This window comes from Syngnathus leptorhynchus, chromosome 4, assembly GCF_054491065.1.
Source record: "Syngnathus leptorhynchus isolate UIUO chromosome 4, UIUO_Slep, whole genome shotgun sequence".
NCBI classification, from domain to species: domain Eukaryota; kingdom Metazoa; phylum Chordata; class Actinopteri; order Syngnathiformes; family Syngnathidae; genus Syngnathus; species Syngnathus leptorhynchus.
The window spans coordinates 4895399-4915165 of record NC_141198.1 but is presented as its reverse complement, the minus strand read 5'-3'; the positions used below and the strand labels follow the sequence as shown (position 1 = coordinate 4915165).

Here is a 19767-nt window from a genome sequence, read left to right as displayed (position 1 = left end):
TTTGTATGGTCAGGTCATGTGGTCACCTTCTCCGGCACGGCACATACTCATTTAGAAATCTTCTGACCACACAATATCAGTGTGGCATTGCACCATCTTGTTGAAAGAGGTTGTCACCAACATCAACAATGAGTTACACAAACATCTATTTGATTAGCATCTCCAGGTAACTTTGACCAGTAACATTTTATCCGTCAAAGAATAGGACATAAATTTTATTAAGGCATTAAGGATTGTAAAACTGAAAATAAAGCATTCGTTTTGTGTTTGTGTGTGTGTGGTGAGGGGGGGTCTATGGAATCCACTTTATCAGATTAGAAATGGTTTATACATAGTAATGTCATTAAATCTGGGAGTGTTTTTTGGTGGGTTCTGTATGTGTTCATTCTATTGTCAAAACTCACTTTAATAGTGGAGGATGGATGTGGATGCTCCGGCATGCTAACAAACTCAGCTCATGTTTACTACTCACCAGTGTTGGGCAGCACCAGCCGTCCTCCAGGCTGACCAAACACACCAGAGGTCCTCAGTTGCTCTTTATCGATGCTCAAAGGTCCATTGAAGGTGAGCAGACCTTTCTTGCGTCTGTCTATTGAGCTGCAGTGTTCCCGGCTCAGGTCCCGTGGGAAGGTCTCAACAGGTGCTTTGGCATGGAACTCGGCCTGCTCCGCCACACCATAGACCATAAATGAGCTCTGCACTTTTACCTTTATGTCTGGCAAGGGGTCAAAAAGCTCTTTGTCTGCACCGTCCTGGAAGCACAGGGAAGTGCTGTAGGTGCGTCCCACAGTTAAATCTGGCGGAAGAGAGGAGTTGAGAAGTAGAGGGTTTCCTACAAAGATGGAAGACAGACAAAGGCACCTAATCACCTAAACATAGAAAACCTTAATTGTGTGAATGCCAAGACACAAGAGTAGCACCACTGCATAACTAACTGAAATGCATTTAGGAAAGTCAGCACATGACTTTTATCAGGATTGTCAAAAAATTACATTCCTCATTTGAAACATATATTGGGGCAGAATTATATTGTATATTTCAGAAATGTGGTGAATCATTGCTTGAATTGCGTCCTTCAATGTGGTGTCATCAGTGTGTTGAAGCAGAGGCAAGCATAACAACAGAACAAAGCGTGCTGCTTCAGGATGTGAAGCCAAAAGAGCAAGCCATTTTTCAAGGTATCTTTGAAATCTACTGTGGTCTTGTGTATGGAAACAATTTGTATATTTGGGAGGTGTTGGGGTAGGCAATAAGTCACTGGCGGAACATCAAATGGCTGGGTACCTTGTGCAACATTCCAGCTTGCAGCTGTCTATAAACAGCATTTAAAAAAATGCTTTTTTACTTCCAGATTATTTAAAATATGTACACCACTCACCTCCTTTCCAAAAGGATCACAAGCTCTACAGTATTGCAAAGTGTATATATGCTGTCTATAAACGTGTCGGTGCCACATGCCACTCAGCCGGCAACTTTCCCTCAGCCACGCCCCTGTCATCACCGTTTCCTGCTCCCTCTTGTTGACTCATGTATTTCAACCCAGCCCGCGTGTTTCTCCCTGTTGGTGTGTACTGTTGCTTTTTGCCCCTGCTGTTCCTGTCCTGCTCATGTATTCCCCCCAGTCTCGTGTGTAGGCTCACGATCAGAACCCACTTCATGTATCTGTATCTGTTCCTGGTCCGAGTGGACTTCTGTTTCCTGCCCGCTGTGCGTGAGTCTTTGCCCTGCCTGTGTCTCTGTTCTCCACTACCCCCACTTCCCTTCAATAAACCCTGGTCCAAGATGCATTTGGTCACCCTGCTCCATTCCTACATGACATAAACAGCATTTTTAAGAAAATCCACATTTACTATCAGATTATTTCAAATATTTACACTACTCACTTCTTTTTCAACACGATCACACCTACAGTATTGCAAACTATATATATGGAAAACAAATCTTCTGTTTGATCATGTAAATAGTTAAAAAGTAGTAGTTAAAAGTTATCAAGTAGTTTCAATCAGAGGTCGACTAATTTAACTTGAATAGAAAGAGCATTGTTGCTATTATACTGAATAAATGACAACGATACTTTTTAATTTCACTTTGAACTTGTTCTTTAAAGGGCAGTCAACCTCAAAATTTCCTTTAGAATAACATGATGTATGAGCTCTCACTAGTCTAAAATCAGCATTGTGATTAATATTGTGTTTGTGAAATATGAATAAAGCAGCAAAATTTTTATCCGTCTCAAGTGCCACTTGCTGTCGACTAAAAATTACATCACAGTTACTCAGGGCACCAATCGTGTCTCTCCAATTTTCTGAAGTTGAGCTGTGATTGGTTGTTATCTGAACCTTGAGGAATTGTGATGACATTTTCAGTCAACTGCAAGCCTTAAGGTGGATAAAAAACAGCTGTTTAATTCATAATCCACAAACGAAACATTCATGAGAACACTGTGTTGCAAAGAAAATAGTGGGGTCTAATATCCTGCCGTTGAAATCAAAGGCATAGAGTAATTGCGGAATAAAAACCCTCAGATGACAATTCCGAAATGTCCCAAATAGATCTGAATCAGGTCAAAATTCATTGATTTACAGTTGAACACGCTGATTGTAAAAAACCAGGAACAACTCAAAACATACAGAGTATACAAACTAACTAAAAGACAATAAATTATTGCAAAACCAAGCCGAATAAAAACAGGTCCATAGATGCATCTTAGGAGCCAAGCTCTAGCACCAATTGAAATCAAGCAGCCGACGAGCACATCTGAGATAAAGGAACATAACCTGGACAGTAGGTCCAGGGCTTGGATCCATGGCTAAAGTGTAAGATTTAATTACCTAGCACTCACGGCTTGATCTCCATAATCCATCTGCTGCAGTCAGCTTCTCTGGACACCCGGCTGACCTACTGAAGGACAGGGGGGAGACAGCAGGAGGGCCAGGAGGGGTCTAGGTGACTGCGATTTAAATGAAGGGAGCTCCCGGTGTGCACCCAAGAGCCTGCAGAGCGGTCTTCATCTGTGATCATTAGATGTGACGATGCTGCCAAACAAGGTGCGGTGCACCACATCGATCTGGCAGACTCAGACATGTGCTGCCCCTGCCCTCTGCCAAAATAACTGTAAAGTCACGGAGTCCTTGATGCCCAGCTGTTGCCTGGCGAGGGGTGCAAGGTGGGAGTCTAATGTTGTTTTATGTTCATGGAAATCATCAATTACCAGGAGGATGATTTGTGATTTTGAGAGGTTTGGGCTTTGACCAACCCAAGAAAAAAAAAAGTCAACAACACACTTAAAAGTCAGTTCCTTAAATAGAACAGAGTAGTAGATAGCAAATAGAAATACAGTAGTAGTAGTAGTAACGTATTTCCCCCCCGGGGATCAATAAAGTATCCATCCATCCGCTCGTCCGTCTATCCATCTAGTGGTGGTAGTTGTCGTAACAGTATCATTATAATTATTATTGTTATTTCGATACAATTAAATATTTTTTCAACATTGAGATAAAGCTACAATACTTGCACTGAATAGTTTTAATATTGGATTATCCCACTTTCCTACAAAAGCGTAATAAGGCATGGTATCAAGAATGCCATACAGAACCTATTCCATATCTCGTAAAAGCGATTAAAAATGCATATAATGTATCATTTCCAAGCAGTCTATTAGTGTCACCAGACATGACAGTGGCATATTCCAACTTCTCTGCCAGACCTGCAGTCAAGTGGACATTAGCCCTCTGCAGCTGACATTCGATCAGTGCTGAATTTCTCCCCTCTGGTCGAGTGGAGACCAATCTGATTATTGCTTGGGTATGCATCTTTAGGAATAGTGCAGCGAAAATGGAATGGCAGTGGTGAGACGAGAGAAGTAAATGAAATGTACCTCAGGTTGAATACCTTGAGGGATAGGTTTGGAATTGGGCCTCTGATTAAAAATCACTCACAGGGAGGAGAAATGTGCAGGGACAGGTTTAGATCCAAAGACTCATTCTGCACTTGGCCTCATATTTGCTCTGCTAAAAGAGAGTCATCCAAAAGCATTTAGTGTTTGTTAAAAAGTATTTCAGCTTTTAAATAAAGCTCCTGGTTTGCATGTGATTAATTGTGTTTGATTTTATGTTCTTCAATAGCAAAGTATGGCAGAATCAGGCTATTAGGAAATGCATTAAAAAATTCTCCGGTGCAAACTTGGGTTTTAATCAGAAAAAAACGTGGAAGCATTCCACATTTTGCCTGGCTGATGGAGTAGAAAATGGAAAGAAGTGATTGTGGCCAGTGGAGGGCACAGCAGGCAGGCTCTGGGGGGAGCTGGCCTATTTAAATAGGATTGATGACCTGCTGAATGTGGACCTGGCTCACATCACCTCTCACACCAGCCTTACTTTTTCCCTCAAATCTTAGCGTTCGCATGCATCAAGGTGGATTTCTCATTTCCATCATGCTTATCACATGCTTTTAAGTGTCAGGTACAGTATGCCAGTAAAAGTATTGGCATTCATTCACGATCACGCAGAGTCGTGCATTTAATGACTCAGCACTCCAAGTAAAATGTAGTGTAAATAATATTTGCCACAGACACTTAATGGTAACATCTAGCAATTCCTAACAATATCCTAACAATCCTAACGTACCCAGGTTGTTCGAATCTACTGTACTAATTTACAGTGCTAAAAACATGCATATCACAATTTGAATGTGAAGATTAAATTATGCATACTACAGAAGCCCCAAAAAGTATCACCTTCAAATATATATATATATATATATATATATATATATATATATATATATATATATATATATATATATATATATATATATACTATAAAATATACAAAAAACAACATATATATATATATATATATATATATATATATATATAGTAGTGTATATATAATAGTGAGTAGTAAAATAATTGTTTGTGCCAACCCAACTCCATGTGTCTGTTTGGATGTGAGGTAAAAAATTCTTCTAAAAACTTCTTCTAAGACGACCACAACACTCCTGGAGTGATCAATTCAATAATGTCAGGTATAGTAACACAAAGGCCTATTGCGATGCTTGATGGCACACCAGCAGTCACTTCTCTAAGATCGCCGTGAGCAAAAACACAAGTGATGTTAACTTTTTCACATTTCACACGTTTATCCATCAACAGTTTGGCCCAGTGCAATCTCATGGAGGGATTAACAGTCACGCAACCAAATGTGTGGTCTGAGGCGGACAGTTTGGTGTAAGCATCTCTGTGAAATTGATTACCTCCCATTACACATAACAGGGGTGGCAGATATGTCAAAACAGAAGGACAGGTTCTTTCACTGATTATTGAAGTATAAATCCAAAGCAGATAGGGTGGCTTGCACAGCACATTGCAGATAAATGCCATCAATCATGAGGCAGGCCCTGTTGCAGAGGTCTTTGATGGAAATGTTTTTTTTTGTTAGTATATATTTATATTTATATATAAATTTATATTTTATATATTTATATTTAAGAAAACTAAAATTCTGGTATATTGTGTATACTGTGTCTTTATGGATTACAAGGATTGTTATCTAGAGTACTATTAAAGGTTGCCCTGCTTGACTTCTACAGCCTGGGAACATTTACCTTTGAATTCAATAATTAGCGATGGGTTACGCTAGTTCATTTCTATATTGCTAGGTAGGAAAGATTGAGTCAAATTACACCATTTGGTCCGACAGTGCACTGTACTCTCACCTTGTCTAGTGGTCTTGAAGTTGAAGGACTGAAAGCCTCCAGCAAGTGCAGACGAATCAATGACATCTACGCCATACTCGCTCTGGTTCTTCCTGTACAGCATGATAGCCACTACCAGTATGCCCACAGCAATAATACCAGCTCCCAAGCCAGAATACAGAGCCACGTCATTGGTACTGTCCATACCTAGCACACACACAGAAAAAAAATAATAGCAGTTGAGACTAAATGTTTGTGTTATAAAGATAAATCACATACAACAGTGTTACAGTATATTTGAGAAGCCATAGAATGGGAAAAGAATGATATGATGGAGCAAGCCGATTAATTTTGCAGCACAGCTGCTTTAAATTTAATATTTTGCATATTCTACTGAATCTGCTAACATGGAATATGACTAACCTAAACCCTTGAGACCCAAGTCGTTTAGATCCAACACCGATAAATTGGGAACTATGAAATCAATTAGCTAATGTGGGTTGATCATATCCGTTGCATAGGAAAATAAAAAAAGCCTATTGAATTAAATACAGAGTGCTCACATAAATGCTAAATGTAACCACCATCAATCAAGAAATGATTATTCACAACGTTTATTCTGATGTAGCACGCTAATGAAATCAGTCAAACTAACAGCTGACAATCACTGTCAGGCAAACTCATGCAAGTGATTGAAAGCCGCATGAAGAAGGACAGCAGTGCAAATTGGTCAATTTAGCCAGTTTGCAAAAATATTAAAACCAATTAATCCACTACAACATAACACATGTCCACTTGTCACAACCAATACATCTCACAGCTCAAAGTAGAAACACAGCTGTGATGTTATGGCTGTCATAAAGTCAGGGCACTGGAAATGATGAATCACATAATGACCACCTGCTGGGTTAGAACTAAGATGCTCAGATCAAGGTGAACTAAATGGTGGTAATTTGTTTCTCATGGCATCACCAAGTAAATACCCATACTGCACAGAGAAATGTTCCAGCATTAGTCTGTGAAGTAAGCGAATTACTGTCTGAAGTTGGGGAGATAAAGGAAAAAAATCCACTAGGCACTCACTTTGAGGTTTAACGTCATGTAGCAGCTTTCGATCTGCAAAGACAGAGAGATAGAATAAGATGAAGAGGAGGGAAAGTGGTGATTAAAGTCCAAGTCCCTATGAAGTGACTTAAACAGTGAAGTTAGTCTGACACTTGAGTTCATAGATGATGCTGCCTCTCCTTGCATCAGAGATAAAACTGGTGAGACTCAAAAGTTTACAATTGCCTCAAAGAGTGGTAACGCAAGTCCAAGGAGAGAGGGAGACAGAGAGAGCGAGAGATTGTTTTCTGGCATTGGACACCACCAAGGTTGGACTGAGTAAGAAAATCATCTTTATGCCTACAGAAATGACTTCTGATATTATCATGCCTTGGACATTTATGTCAACACAGTTTTCCCAAACGCACATGTCCAATTAAGCCTGAATATTTGCCAGGAGTGCAGAGAAAAATGATGATGATGATAATGACCGGAAAGATGATAGAAGATAACAGCCAATCATGCTGAGCGGTGAGAAAGGACTTACTTTGAGTACATTGTCCATCTGTACAGTTCTCAGTGGCCTCTGAGTTCCCTTCACACATCTTGCCTCTGTGTTTGGGTGCCGGGGAGTTGCACTCTCGACTTCGTTGTCTTTCACACTGGTTGTTACATACGGTCCACTCACTCCATTCATCCCAGCCTCCATCGACTGGAACACAAAGACACTCACACAATCAGCCAACACAGCAGCACAAAATCTGAACTTTCTGGGAATTACAGTACTTGACAACCGAGGTAGCTCAAATGCCTCTCCAGGGAGTCATTTGCTGCTCAAATTAAATGAACTAGTATCATGTCTCATTTCTGGGTCAGCACTCTCATGATCATAATACGGCTTCAAGTGTTTTCCAAACGCATGGACTTATTTTAAAATGTGCTTTTAAAAGAAAAAAAGGTTCAACTTTAATTTATTAACACAACATCAGCAGTTAGACAAGCAGACAGGTTAAGAGTTTATTCTAAAAGCCAAATATAAGTCACTTATAAGAGACTGGTATTTAAAATGGAAAAGGTTTGATTTTTACATGATGCAGGAATTTTCCTCATTATCTACTGTACATTACTATGTATTGTAAACATACTTTTTTACTACAGTCATGACCGAAATTGTTTTATAATGCATATGAAAATAAACCAGTAAATATTGAAATAGTACAAATTGACTGAAAATGCACATATTTGATGATAAATAGTTCGGATGGATGGATGGATGGATGGATGGAGACAGCCTTTTTTTACAGTTTAGCATGCCATCATAAACACTACTAACATGCTAACTATTTGCAGATTTTCAGTATTCGCTGCCTTGCAGTATTTGCAGCCCTATTCTCTGCGAATACTGTATCATTATAGGTTATATCAATATTCACTAACTGATGGCAGATATAGCTTTGTTGCAAATTTTATACTGCTCCATACGCCGAATATGTTTTTATGCAGATTTGGAATGACATGTAGGACAAACATAGTACCACATATTACAATTTGAGTGAGTAGATTTTTGTGAATTAATACGCAAAATTAATTCTCAATGTTGGTTTAATGTTTAGAGGTTTTGTGGCATCCTTGAATGGTACTTTTTATGCAAAAGAGCCCTTTCCACTGCGAAAAAAAACAACAAATTGTATCCTCTGCTTCAAATCATTTTTTGTTGAAGGCTGGATCTTTTAAACAAGTACATGCATGAGAAATACATTACGAAAAAGGAAATATATCACGAGCACGCATTTTGTACACATGCATGTATTTTGTCCATATTTGAAATTTTTGTCATACAGCTTATTGTGCTCTTATTGTGCAGCTTATTATTATTAAAGTGCGTGCTCCTATGTGCCCCCCCCCCCCCGCTCTCCTGTAACACTGATAAAAAGTTGTGGACCCATACGTAATTTAAAATGCCCATCTCTGCTGTCTGTCTATGCTATCCATCGCTGATATATACATTTTTTGAATCAATATTTAATTTGTTTTTGTAATTTGGGAAGTTTTTTCCATTTAAAGTTTCCTATTGTAAATGTATATTTGATATCATCTTTGTTCAATGATAAGTATGTATCTTAAAATAATTTAATTTTGTCTGAAAAAGTGAAAAACATTTGATTTTGTTGCATTTCAGATTGATTAAAAACCCTCAAAATTGATACATGTTCATTATTAGATTAGTCTATCGATGTGAATTTATTTTGAGGAAATAAATTTAACATACCACATTGTGTCATGTTTGACCTAATCATTATGTTAAGTTTTGCTGAATCTATCACCTGGAGTGTAGCTGTGAATAGGCTTATCATGACCCTTCTACAATTACTTCTACTGAGAGTTCGGGATTTCTGAAAAGCATTACAGTCATGACTTGTCCTGTAGTCAACTTTGCACATGCGAAGGATATATTACCTATCTTTAGAGTGTCGCAAAAAAAGCTTATTTGGTTGCGGGAGCCATAGTTAGAGCACAAAGATGTGAACTTGGCAGAGCACAAGGGATCCATTGGTACTCTAGAACACTGCACAGAGACTGCATTCATACCTGACCATGAATTATCTTAAGTACAACTCAGCAATGAAACCAATGGACCACTGAAACACCCCTTTTCCAGTAGACTTGAGTGCTTGCAAGTCACTCATCCTTTGCAGCGGCATCAACAGAAGCAACAAGATGCTGCTGGTGTACAGTATACCAAAGCAATATGAGTGAGGCAAAAAATGAAATCCACGACACCATGGGCCCATTATTTTGTAGGGTACCAAGAGTTAAGCAGGCTACATAACAGGCAAACTGCAGTTCATTCTTTATCTCTTTTCATTTTTCATTTCATTTTCAAATTTGTCATGGACACTCAGCTGATCCTGCAATTTTCAGTAGGCAGAGTCATATAGTACACACCAGACAACACACACCACACAAGAAACAGTTAACACACATCAAGTGTGATAAAAAGCACAGTCCCAGAATAAATTAACACATAAACAACTGGAGTACAGCACTCACTAACTAACCTACTATCCATTCACATCCTTGAGCGTAATAGTTAATGAGGTAAAAGAATGTTTGTAACAGTTCAGCCTGCTCTGAGGAACTGTAAATCTCCCGCCAGAAGAAAGAAGCTGGTACTCTGGAGAGAGAATGTGATTCTGATCAGGCAGTATTTTTCGAGCTTGTCTAATAATGGATTGTTCATAAATAATGCTGAGAGAAGGATAATCTTTCATGCCCATAATTTTGATGGTTTCATGGTTGGACCAGACGATTAATCTGTGCCTCCAGGTGGACAAATAGGTCACTGTACCAGGCTGTACTTCTGTACATTATTCTACTCTCTAGTACGGATAGTAAAGCGACATCAACTTTTGCTTACACCCATAACTCTCAGTCTACGCAGAAAGTACAGTTTCTATTGACCCAGAGCGGGAACTTCTAAAGCTCACACACCAGCTCAGGCGCTTTCCTTGGCAGAGGTAACAATCTGTATGTCCCTAGATCCATCTTTAGCCTGGATCACCAAGGTCCATACCCTCTGCTGCCACCTACTTCAGTATGGCACTATAGTAGACCTACCTGGTCCCCTCTCACAGGCGGTAAGCCAATTCGTAGAGGGACAGACTATTTCCTTGGGCTGTGCTGAGCCAGGCTCCATGTGGAAAGGTCTAGCCAGCAGGCACTGAACAACTCCAATATTGACTCCAGAGGAGCGCTCCAGTGATGCCAGTGCTTTCTTACAAGGGCACACTGGGATCACTGGGTCCTGCCTGTGCAAAGGAGCACTGAGTTTAATTATGGTCATCTTCATCGGGGAGGGGGGTGTCTGGCAGCTTACTTAGAAGAAGGACTTGTTAGCCTTGGGTGACCCCGCCAGAGACATAAAGCCTCAGACAAGTTAGTTCCTTATAGATTATTGGGGCACACAATTGTATACATTGTGATCAGGTGACGCCTCAGAAGCAAGGTTCATTTTGTTGCAAATTATTTCCCTTAATGTTAAAGACACCATAATACACCCTCAAATTAACAGCCTAAATTGGTAATCAGGCTGAAAACCTTTCAAATTTGTCAAATTATGGTCTGTTTGAGATGAAAACCCAGAAAGGGAATTCTAAAGGACGAGGTTACAGACAAAAAAACGAAGCTGAGTTTTAGGTGGTAAAACCGAATGAATTGACGGTCTATTCTGCACAAAAGCCATTTCACAAATATGTCAGTGTATATTGTTTATTACATCAGATACTTTGCATGAAATAATATCACATTAACAAGAGGGGTTTACAATCATTTTATGGCTCAGTGGCTAATAATGAGGATAATAGCGTCCCTGCACCAGGAGATTACTACAACCCAAATGTGTTTCAAGAAGAGTGTGGCATTCACCCTTTTATGTTTTCTTACACTTAATTTTAAGTATGACATGGGTGGGTTAAATTATTACTGTATTTGAGCTTGTGTAATTCTGGTCCTATTAGCAGTAAAAGGAAATGAGCCTGCAGACACTGTTGAGAAATGAGAGAAATGTTTGCTTAACAATAAAGGCACACAGTTCTGCTATTCAAAAATTGAGGTTGAGTACAGTCCTTTCGTGTTTGTGTTGTACTTCTGCTAACCTCTAAATGTTTAGCATTTTGATTACATGTTTTGACTCATTTGGTCCAAACCATGTATCTGTAAATTTATTCTACCATTTGTGGTATACCTCAAACCCTGACTATGATTTTCTTAGTTGGTATCTAACACCACCTGACTGCCTGAACCATCTGCACCTTGGCAGTTTGAAACCTCACAGGCTGAACAAATTGGCATGAAGACAGCTTGTTGGATCACCCCGCCAATTTCCCAAGTCTAGCCTCTAACCTCCTACACATTTGAGAAAACAAAACACGATGTCGACAAAACAGAGTGAATGGTGTACATTGTGTTGAAAATAGGGAATCAATATAAAAACATGAAACATAAAAAAATAGGTAATCTATATAAAAACATGAAACTTCATTCATTCATTAGATGTGACGTTTCACTCTCCATGTAGGGCATCATCACACAAAATAACCAAGTCAGTAAAAGCACATGTGGTTAATTTATAGGAAAGACACTGCAATAAGGAAAGATGATGAGAACATGAATGGAAACGTCATTCAGTGCAGCAGACAAATGGCTCTGCTCTGCATACAACTGAAATGTATTAGATATGGAAATTTGACACTATTTCACAATATATAATTGATAATTGATCACTTAAAATAGTTTTAAAGCTAAGTAGCAAAACCTTTATTTTCAGTATGACCAGTACATCTGCACTCCTGCTAAACTGCTGTGACTACACTGAGACAGTTTTCAATCCACATTGAGGAGTTGTGGGGTCTGTTTCTGTAGTTTCCTGAACTAAAACAAAGTGTTGTCATAATCCTTGTCATGCTATACTAACTCTGCACACAATATATGCACTTTTTTATGAAAGCTGTACTCCAGTGTTGAAATACAATCAATATGTGTGAACGCAACTAACTTGGACACGGGGAGTTGCATGATATCTTCTGCACAGACATGCCCTCGCAGAAAGATCCCCCGTTCAGCGGCGCTGGGTTTGTACAGGTCCGTGATCTCTTCTGCACACCTCGCCCACATGGCACGTTACAAGGAGACCACTCTGTCCAAAGCGACCAGCCGCCATTGACTGGGCAAAGTTCAAAAAAGAGGATAGAAGCAACACGGCAATCGCTATTATTTATGCAGACCTCCAGCATTGCAAATGCTATAAAATAAACAGAGGATATTACTGGCGATGCAACCTCAAGAAGGCAACTGTGGAACAAAATGGCTAAAACAGTGAGCAGCCTATATTGCTTGGGTTGGATGTAGGGCTTTTTTCCCCATTTAATTCCTCGCTGTGGAATTAAGATAAAGACAAAGGAGTGCAAAAAACAGCCATTACGTGGACTTGCTGTTTTTAAAGTCAACATTGATTCATGGTGGTTGACAGGCTGGAGCCAAACACTTACTGCTGGGACTCAAGCAGTTACACTGCGGTCCTAAAGTGTGTGGAAGCCAAATGCTTCGAAGTGATCTTGAAAATAGTGAGCCCACATTTGCTAGAAGGGCCTAAAGCATACAGAAATATTTGATATAACACAACATGAAATTAAGCCACAGGTTTCTAATCTCATTTCAGACAGAAAAAATTGATTTTCAATATGAAGTAATACATTGGATTTTTGAACAATACATTAATTCATTTAAAGATGGGATATCACTCTTCAGATGGCTCCTTAAATTAGTTAGGGTCCAATCAAATGTGTTTAGCTGTATGTGAAGTAAGTGGCCAATACAATTACTGAGTTACAACCTACCGAAGACTGTCACAGTGGCTGTAGCGCTCCGTCTCTTGGCCACAATGTTGCTTGCCATGCAGGTGTAGTTTCCCGAGTCAAAGAGACGAGCCTCATTTATGATGAGGTTGTGGTCAGCCCTGGTGTCGATGTTGTCGTCAGTTTGGGAACTGACCAGCTCTTCATTCTTCAGCCATTCCACCTGAAGAAAAAAAAAGCGATTAAAAACAAAAGAATGATAGCAGCAGCAGCTGCAGCAGCAGAGCAAATGCAGTAGACTCACTTCATGTTCTGCAGAGGTAAATAGGGTGTAGGGATTTCATACAAGTGGGCCACCTGACTGTTGTTTTCATTGACATAGTCCATTTCAGACATTGTGTTTCGTAAAATAAAATACAGTATATATTGCCTTGCTAGTTGATAAGAAAATGAAGATAAAATGCATGCTGTGGCAGTGCCTAATTACTTTATGATTAAAGTCATCAGTCACTGAAAAGATGTCGTCATACATGGCATTCCACAGTCATGTTCATTTCTATTGTTTGTGTGTATTTCAGTTAGAAACATGAAAGAAGCAATTAGCAGTAAGTCCTTGTTGTGTTTTAGGCCACGTAATTTGCTTGCTTTAAACAGCAGATGGTGTGAAATATAAGACGGCCGAGTGTGAGGAAAGAGTGACTGAGAGACAGAGAAAAGAGAGACCGAAAGAGAGAGATAGAGATAGCAAGAGAGATAGAGACAAAGACTCTAATGTCTAATTGGCTCATTTGTTTCAGTTTGAATATGGTCTTCGGTGTCAACCTTGACAACGGCATTTTGAGGAAGCGAGTACAACATCAAGGCAGCCAACCAGTGATTTCATTATCCAGACTGCGCCTGAAGGTGACTGCCCCCAGGCCATTCCCAGTGGCATGTCCACACACAGTTCATTCAGATGACATTTGCTGATGATTATATGCTGTGAAAAGAAATTAGAGAGAAATGTGGTGTTATGAGTGACACTGTAGCCACCGTTGAAATTTATGAGGGTGGTAATCAAGACCTTGCCACCTTGTGTTTTGTTTCTGCAAATCAAGTACCTAGCTATTTGGTATCAAGGGGACACAGCTCAAACAATTAACTTCCGCTTCTGCTATCATTAGAATAAATCTCTCCTGAGTCATGCTGAGTCAACTGTAACAATTTAGCATGATTGCTTCCACTTTGGCAGAAGCGCTGAGCCCCCTGTAGTTTATGTTAATTGCTGACTCAATTTCATGGATTGGACTAGGAAATGTCCATGATACTATGTGGGAAGCAAACATAAGGAGGCAGAGTTAATCCGCTACAAGGACTCTCCCTGACACCAATCAGCAAGACGTGTGTTGTCAGTTCACAACACAAATACCTGCAGATACTTTAAACTCAGAATACGTAGCTACTAAGTGTGCCCATATAAACACTAAACCAAATAGCAGGCAGGTAGAGCCCCAGGAACTATCTGTACTTCAGTAGCGCTGTCCGAGCCTGGAGGTTAATCAGAAAAGATATGGAGGGAAACACAAAATCTGTTGCGCCCTTGTTGGTTTGTAAATTCCAATTCTCCTTCAGTTTGGGGGCATTATGTACTATCATGCTATTCCAATGTCTTTTACCAGAGCTAAATAAAAACAACAGCTCTGGGCAGGGAGGGAATGAAGTCTTGACTTAGTTTAATCATGACACACGTCATCTCTTTGCTAAAAGAACTGAACTGACCAATGACAAATACTAGCAGGCAAATAAGAGCAGGATTACACAAGTGGAAAACTAAGTGAGGTATTTTAATGGTAAATTAGGGATATTTGAATGGTGAATTGTTTGGGAGGATCATAACAATGTATTAATAAAGCTGAAAAATAAAAACAATCAGACAGCAGGGTCATTAGACAGTCTACCCGAACAACTACTGAAAATGAGGATTCATCTTGGATTACAGATCTTTGCTGAAAAAAACAGGTTTCCCCTTTTTGGCTGTCCATTCCACACCTATTTTCAGCAATACACCTCAAAGGTAACTCATTATGCAAACAGGGTTCTAATGTACGCCTTTCTCGAAACGTTAAAAGATCTGGTCTACTTTCAAGTCCCTTTCCTTCCTGTGTGTGTGTGTGCGTGTGTGTGTATTTGTGCGTGTGTGTCTGTGTGTGTTTACCCGTAAACAAAATGACAACTGAGCCTATATAGAACAGGCAAAACTGCAGTCATTTGTATAAGATATAATGGCAACATTTAAAGTTATCTTATTTCAGTAATCTCCACTGACCCAATAGTAAAACCACAGGCAGGTTTTGTCGCACAAACTCCGATCCTTGAGGACCGCTATCCTGCTTGATCATTTAAATCAGTTGTGATGGAGGAAAGAAACATCTAAAGCATGCAGGATGGCGGGCCTGGAAGACAATAGATTGACACGTGTCCTATGGTTCAAAGAAAACAGTCATATTTAAATAAATCCAAAAGTTTATAGTTTTAGTTGCTGAGGCAAAAAGTGTGACTCCTAATCTTTTGTGTTTTTCTTTTTATTTGATATTATCTCATAAGTAATGTGCTTATCCTGACCTCCTTAACAATAATGACATAATTCACAAAAATAGCTCCTAGTTTCCTAAACCAAACATTTTATTTGTATTTTGCCTCTGTAGTATAGAAGTCACTCGTAGCAGCAATTTAAAATGATACAACCAGACTCGTTACCATCTCACTATTTTATGGAACCAGTTGCGCTGCAATCGACCGCGCTGAGGATATTGGACTCTATATTAGTCATTGCTCTCTCTTGTGGCTGGACTCATTTGTGCTGGAAAAGAACTACATATGAGGTTGTGATTTTCGTCTATACTACTCCAATCTATTTTTTATCCGCACAGTGAATTCTGTAGCACTGAGATGACATCAGCACCATCCTCCATTTCCATGTTAAATCATTTATTAAGTGCATGGCCCAGGACTAATCTCTTCCTAAAAACTATGCCAAGCACATATCATGGAGTCTTATGGTTACTGGACCAGGAATAGAGAATTTGAGACATTTGACATTTTCATTGATGAAGACCTGGTGACCTTTTTTTCTCCAAGACATTTAAATGTGGTATTTGCCCCGAGTCAGACTCGAAGGGTTATCTCATTGTGAGCTTCGTTTGCTACCTTTCTCAGTGGGGGACCATTTGAATTTACTGTAGGTGGTGATCAAAATGCTAAAGTCCCTCATCAACAGTCACACAAGTCACAGTAAATGAATTAGCAGGTAAAACAAACACGCATGCACATACATACTTACATACATACTTACATACATACATACATACATACTTACATACATACATACATACATACATACATACATACATACATACATACATACATACATACATACATACATACATACATACATACATACATACATACATACATACATACATACATACATACGTATATAGTACATACATATATACATACATACATACATACTTACATACATACATACATACATACATACTTACATACATACATACATACATACATACATACATACACACACACACGCACGCACGCACGCAAACACACATACACACACACACACACACACACACACACACACACACACACACACACACACACACAAACACACACACACATAAATACATACATACATAAATACGTATATACGTATATACTACTACTACTAGGGGCAGTCCATCGATTTCGATGATGATGTTGCTCCAGATTAAAAATATGGACAGTTATTGGTGTTTTGCGGCAGTGCATAGCCATGTGGCTGTGGAGGCCAATGCGTGATCCGCAGGTCTTGCCACATGAAGGACAGGGGTATATGGTACTGGAGGGCCTCTGTGCACGGCGTTGTATCCTCCTCTCTGTGGCCTGCTCCTGAACGTGAGTAATACCCTGGTGGCAGGTGGAACTCCAGGTGTGGCGAACAGCAGCCAGGGACTCGAGTGCTGTAGGGGTAATGTCACACTTCTTCAGGAGGGTTTTGAGGTGATCCTTGTAGCGCTTTTTCTGGCATCCTACAGATCTCTGACCACCCAAAAGCTGGCCATAGAGGATCTGCCTAGGGAGGCGGTGGGTAGGCATACAGATCACATGACCTATCCAACATAGATGTTTCTGCGCAAGGAGCAGGGCAATGCTGAGTGTGTGGGTCCGGTCAAAGATCTCAACATAGGGCACCGTCTTCCCAAGATACACCCAGGATCCTTTGCAGGCAGTGGATGTGGAAGGCCTCTAGGGTTCGTATGTGCCTCTGGTAAGGTGTCCAGGTTTCCGAGCCATATAGCAGTGTAGACAGACATACTGCCTTATACACAGCTGCTTTGGTGGAGATAGTAAGACTCCTATTCTGGAAGACCCTGGAGCTGAGCCTGCCAAAGGCAGCGGAGGCCAGGCCGATGCGGACCTGAATGTTGTCGTCGATGTTGCAGGAGGGGGACAGAACACTGCCTAGGTAGGTAAAGTGTGGGACGATGGAAAGGGGATGACCATCGAGGGTGAAGGTGGGCTCGCAGGTTTGGGAGACATTAAAGGCACTCGGACTACTCCGGCCTGAAACGACGGCAGTCTTGTCTGCTACTCCTTCCCCGGTTAGAAAAAGTCGGAAGCGGTGTGTGAGGAGGCAGAACAGGGGCAAGCGTGGAGGCGTCCGGGCCAGGCTAGCGGCGAACCCAACTCACCCGGCCGTGCCTTCCATTCTTCTGGTGAACGTTTGGTCGCTGGACAACAAAATGGATTACATTCGACTGCTGAGATTTACGAACCGGACAGTGAGTAACTGCTCTGTGCTCGTGTTCACTGAGACTTGGTTGAATGTCAACATTACGGACTCTGCTGTGCAACTGGAGCAGCTAGCGTGCTATCGAGCGGACCGGGCCATTTTAAAACGAGGAAAATCACGTGGAGGAGGAATCTGTGTCTACTTCCGTGACAAATGGTGCCGGGACTCTGTAGTTGTACACAGACACTGCTCGCCACTGGCGGAGTTTGTGATCATTAAGTGCCGTCCTTTTTACCTGCTTGTTGCAGTCTACATCCTGCCTTCCAACGTTGGAAGCGACAGGATCACGGCCCTTAGTGAACTGTACCAGGCTGTCAGTGATCAGCGGACGGCACACCCTGACGGTTTCACCATCTTCGCTGGGGATTTTAAACATGCTGACCTGAAATCTGTCTTTCCAAAGCTTGACCAGCATGTTAATTTTCCAACACGTGGTGACAGCTTCCTGGACCTGGTCTACACTGCACATAAAGGAGCTTTCAAGCCCCCCCCCCCCCCCCCACATTGGACTTTCTGACCACATCATTGTTATGCTTATGCCCACGTACAGACAAAGAGTGAGAGCTTCCAGGCCGGTTCGCAAGCAGGTAAGATTGTGGCCTGAGGGGGCCTCTGATGCTCTGAGACTGCTTTGGCACTACACACTGGGAAATGTTTAAGCAGGCAGCCACTTGCAACAATCAGACGGACATTGAGGAGTATACTGACTCTGTGACCTCTTACATCGCGAAGTGCATTGATGATGTGACACTCACAAAATACATCGTCACTAGGGCTAACTGGAATCCATGGCTGACAGGGGCTGTCCTCGGGCTGCTGTGGGCCAGAGACAAAGCCTACAGGGCTGTGGATGAAGTGGGCGTGAGATCATCTAGGGCGAACCTGTCCCGGGGCATCAAGGAAGCGAAAAAGGCATTCTCTTCCAAGATTACCGCCCACTTCAAGGACAGCAGGGATGCTCGGAGCCTGTGGCAAGGCATTCAGACCATCACGGACTACAAGCCCGCGCCGCAGAGCTGTGAGGGCGACGTCCCTCAGCTCAACGAACTGAACCGCTTCTTTGCTCGCTTCGACGCTCAGAACAGCACTTGCCCGCTGAAGACCCCTCCCCCACCGAACGAGCAGCCCCTGTGCCTCTCTGTGTGAGGAGGACGATTGCCGCTATCAACACCCGTAAGGCGGCGGGCCCGGACAACATCCCGGGTCGAGCGCTGAAGGACTGTGCTGAGGAGCTGATGGATGTCTTCACGGACATCTTTAACATTTCCCTGCAGCAGGCCATCGTCCCGTCATGTTTCAAGGCTGCCACCATCATACTTGTGCCGAAAAATCCTGCTCCTTCCTGCTTCAATGACTACCGCCCTGTGGCACTGACACCCATCGTCATGAAGTGCTTTGAGCGGCTTGTCATGGCGCACGTCAGATCTGTTCTTCCCCCCCACCATAGACCCCTTCCAGTTTGCGTACCGATCCCATCGGTCCTCTGAGGATGCCATCTGCTCTGCCCTCCACTCTGCCCTCACCCACCTGGAGAACAGAGACTCGTATGTGAGATTGCTGTTTGTAGACTTCAGTTCTGCATTCAACACCATTGTTCCACAGCGTCTCATCTGCAAACTCGACAAGCTGGGCCTCAGTACCTACCTTTGCAACTGGCTATTGGATTTCCTCTGTCAGAGGCCTCAAGTAGTCCGTGTGGGCGACAATGTCTCCGGCAGCATCACGCTGAGCACGAGGGCCCCTCAAGGCTGCGTGCTCAGTCCGCTGCTCTTCACCCTGCTGACGCATGACTGCACTGCGACCTACAGCAGCAACCGCGTGCTGAAATATGCCGACGACACGACT

General features: G+C 41.5%; 1 protein-coding gene across 1 annotated transcript in view; it reads right to left on the bottom strand.

Moving 5' to 3' along the window:
* The window catches only part of unc5db (unc-5 netrin receptor Db), a 159055-nt gene that overhangs the window by 46617 nt on the left and 92671 nt on the right, over window positions 1-19767 (bottom strand). The window contains exons 5-10 of the mRNA XM_085910331.1: window positions 13134-13314; window positions 12293-12460; window positions 7286-7450; window positions 6778-6810; window positions 5716-5901; window positions 473-832 (exon numbers count right to left, since the gene is read on the bottom strand). Of these exons, the coding sequence (XP_085766457.1) occupies window positions 473-832; window positions 5716-5901; window positions 6778-6810; window positions 7286-7450; window positions 12293-12460; window positions 13134-13314 (1093 nt within the window). The remainder of the gene's footprint in view (window positions 1-472; window positions 833-5715; window positions 5902-6777; window positions 6811-7285; window positions 7451-12292; window positions 12461-13133; window positions 13315-19767) is intronic.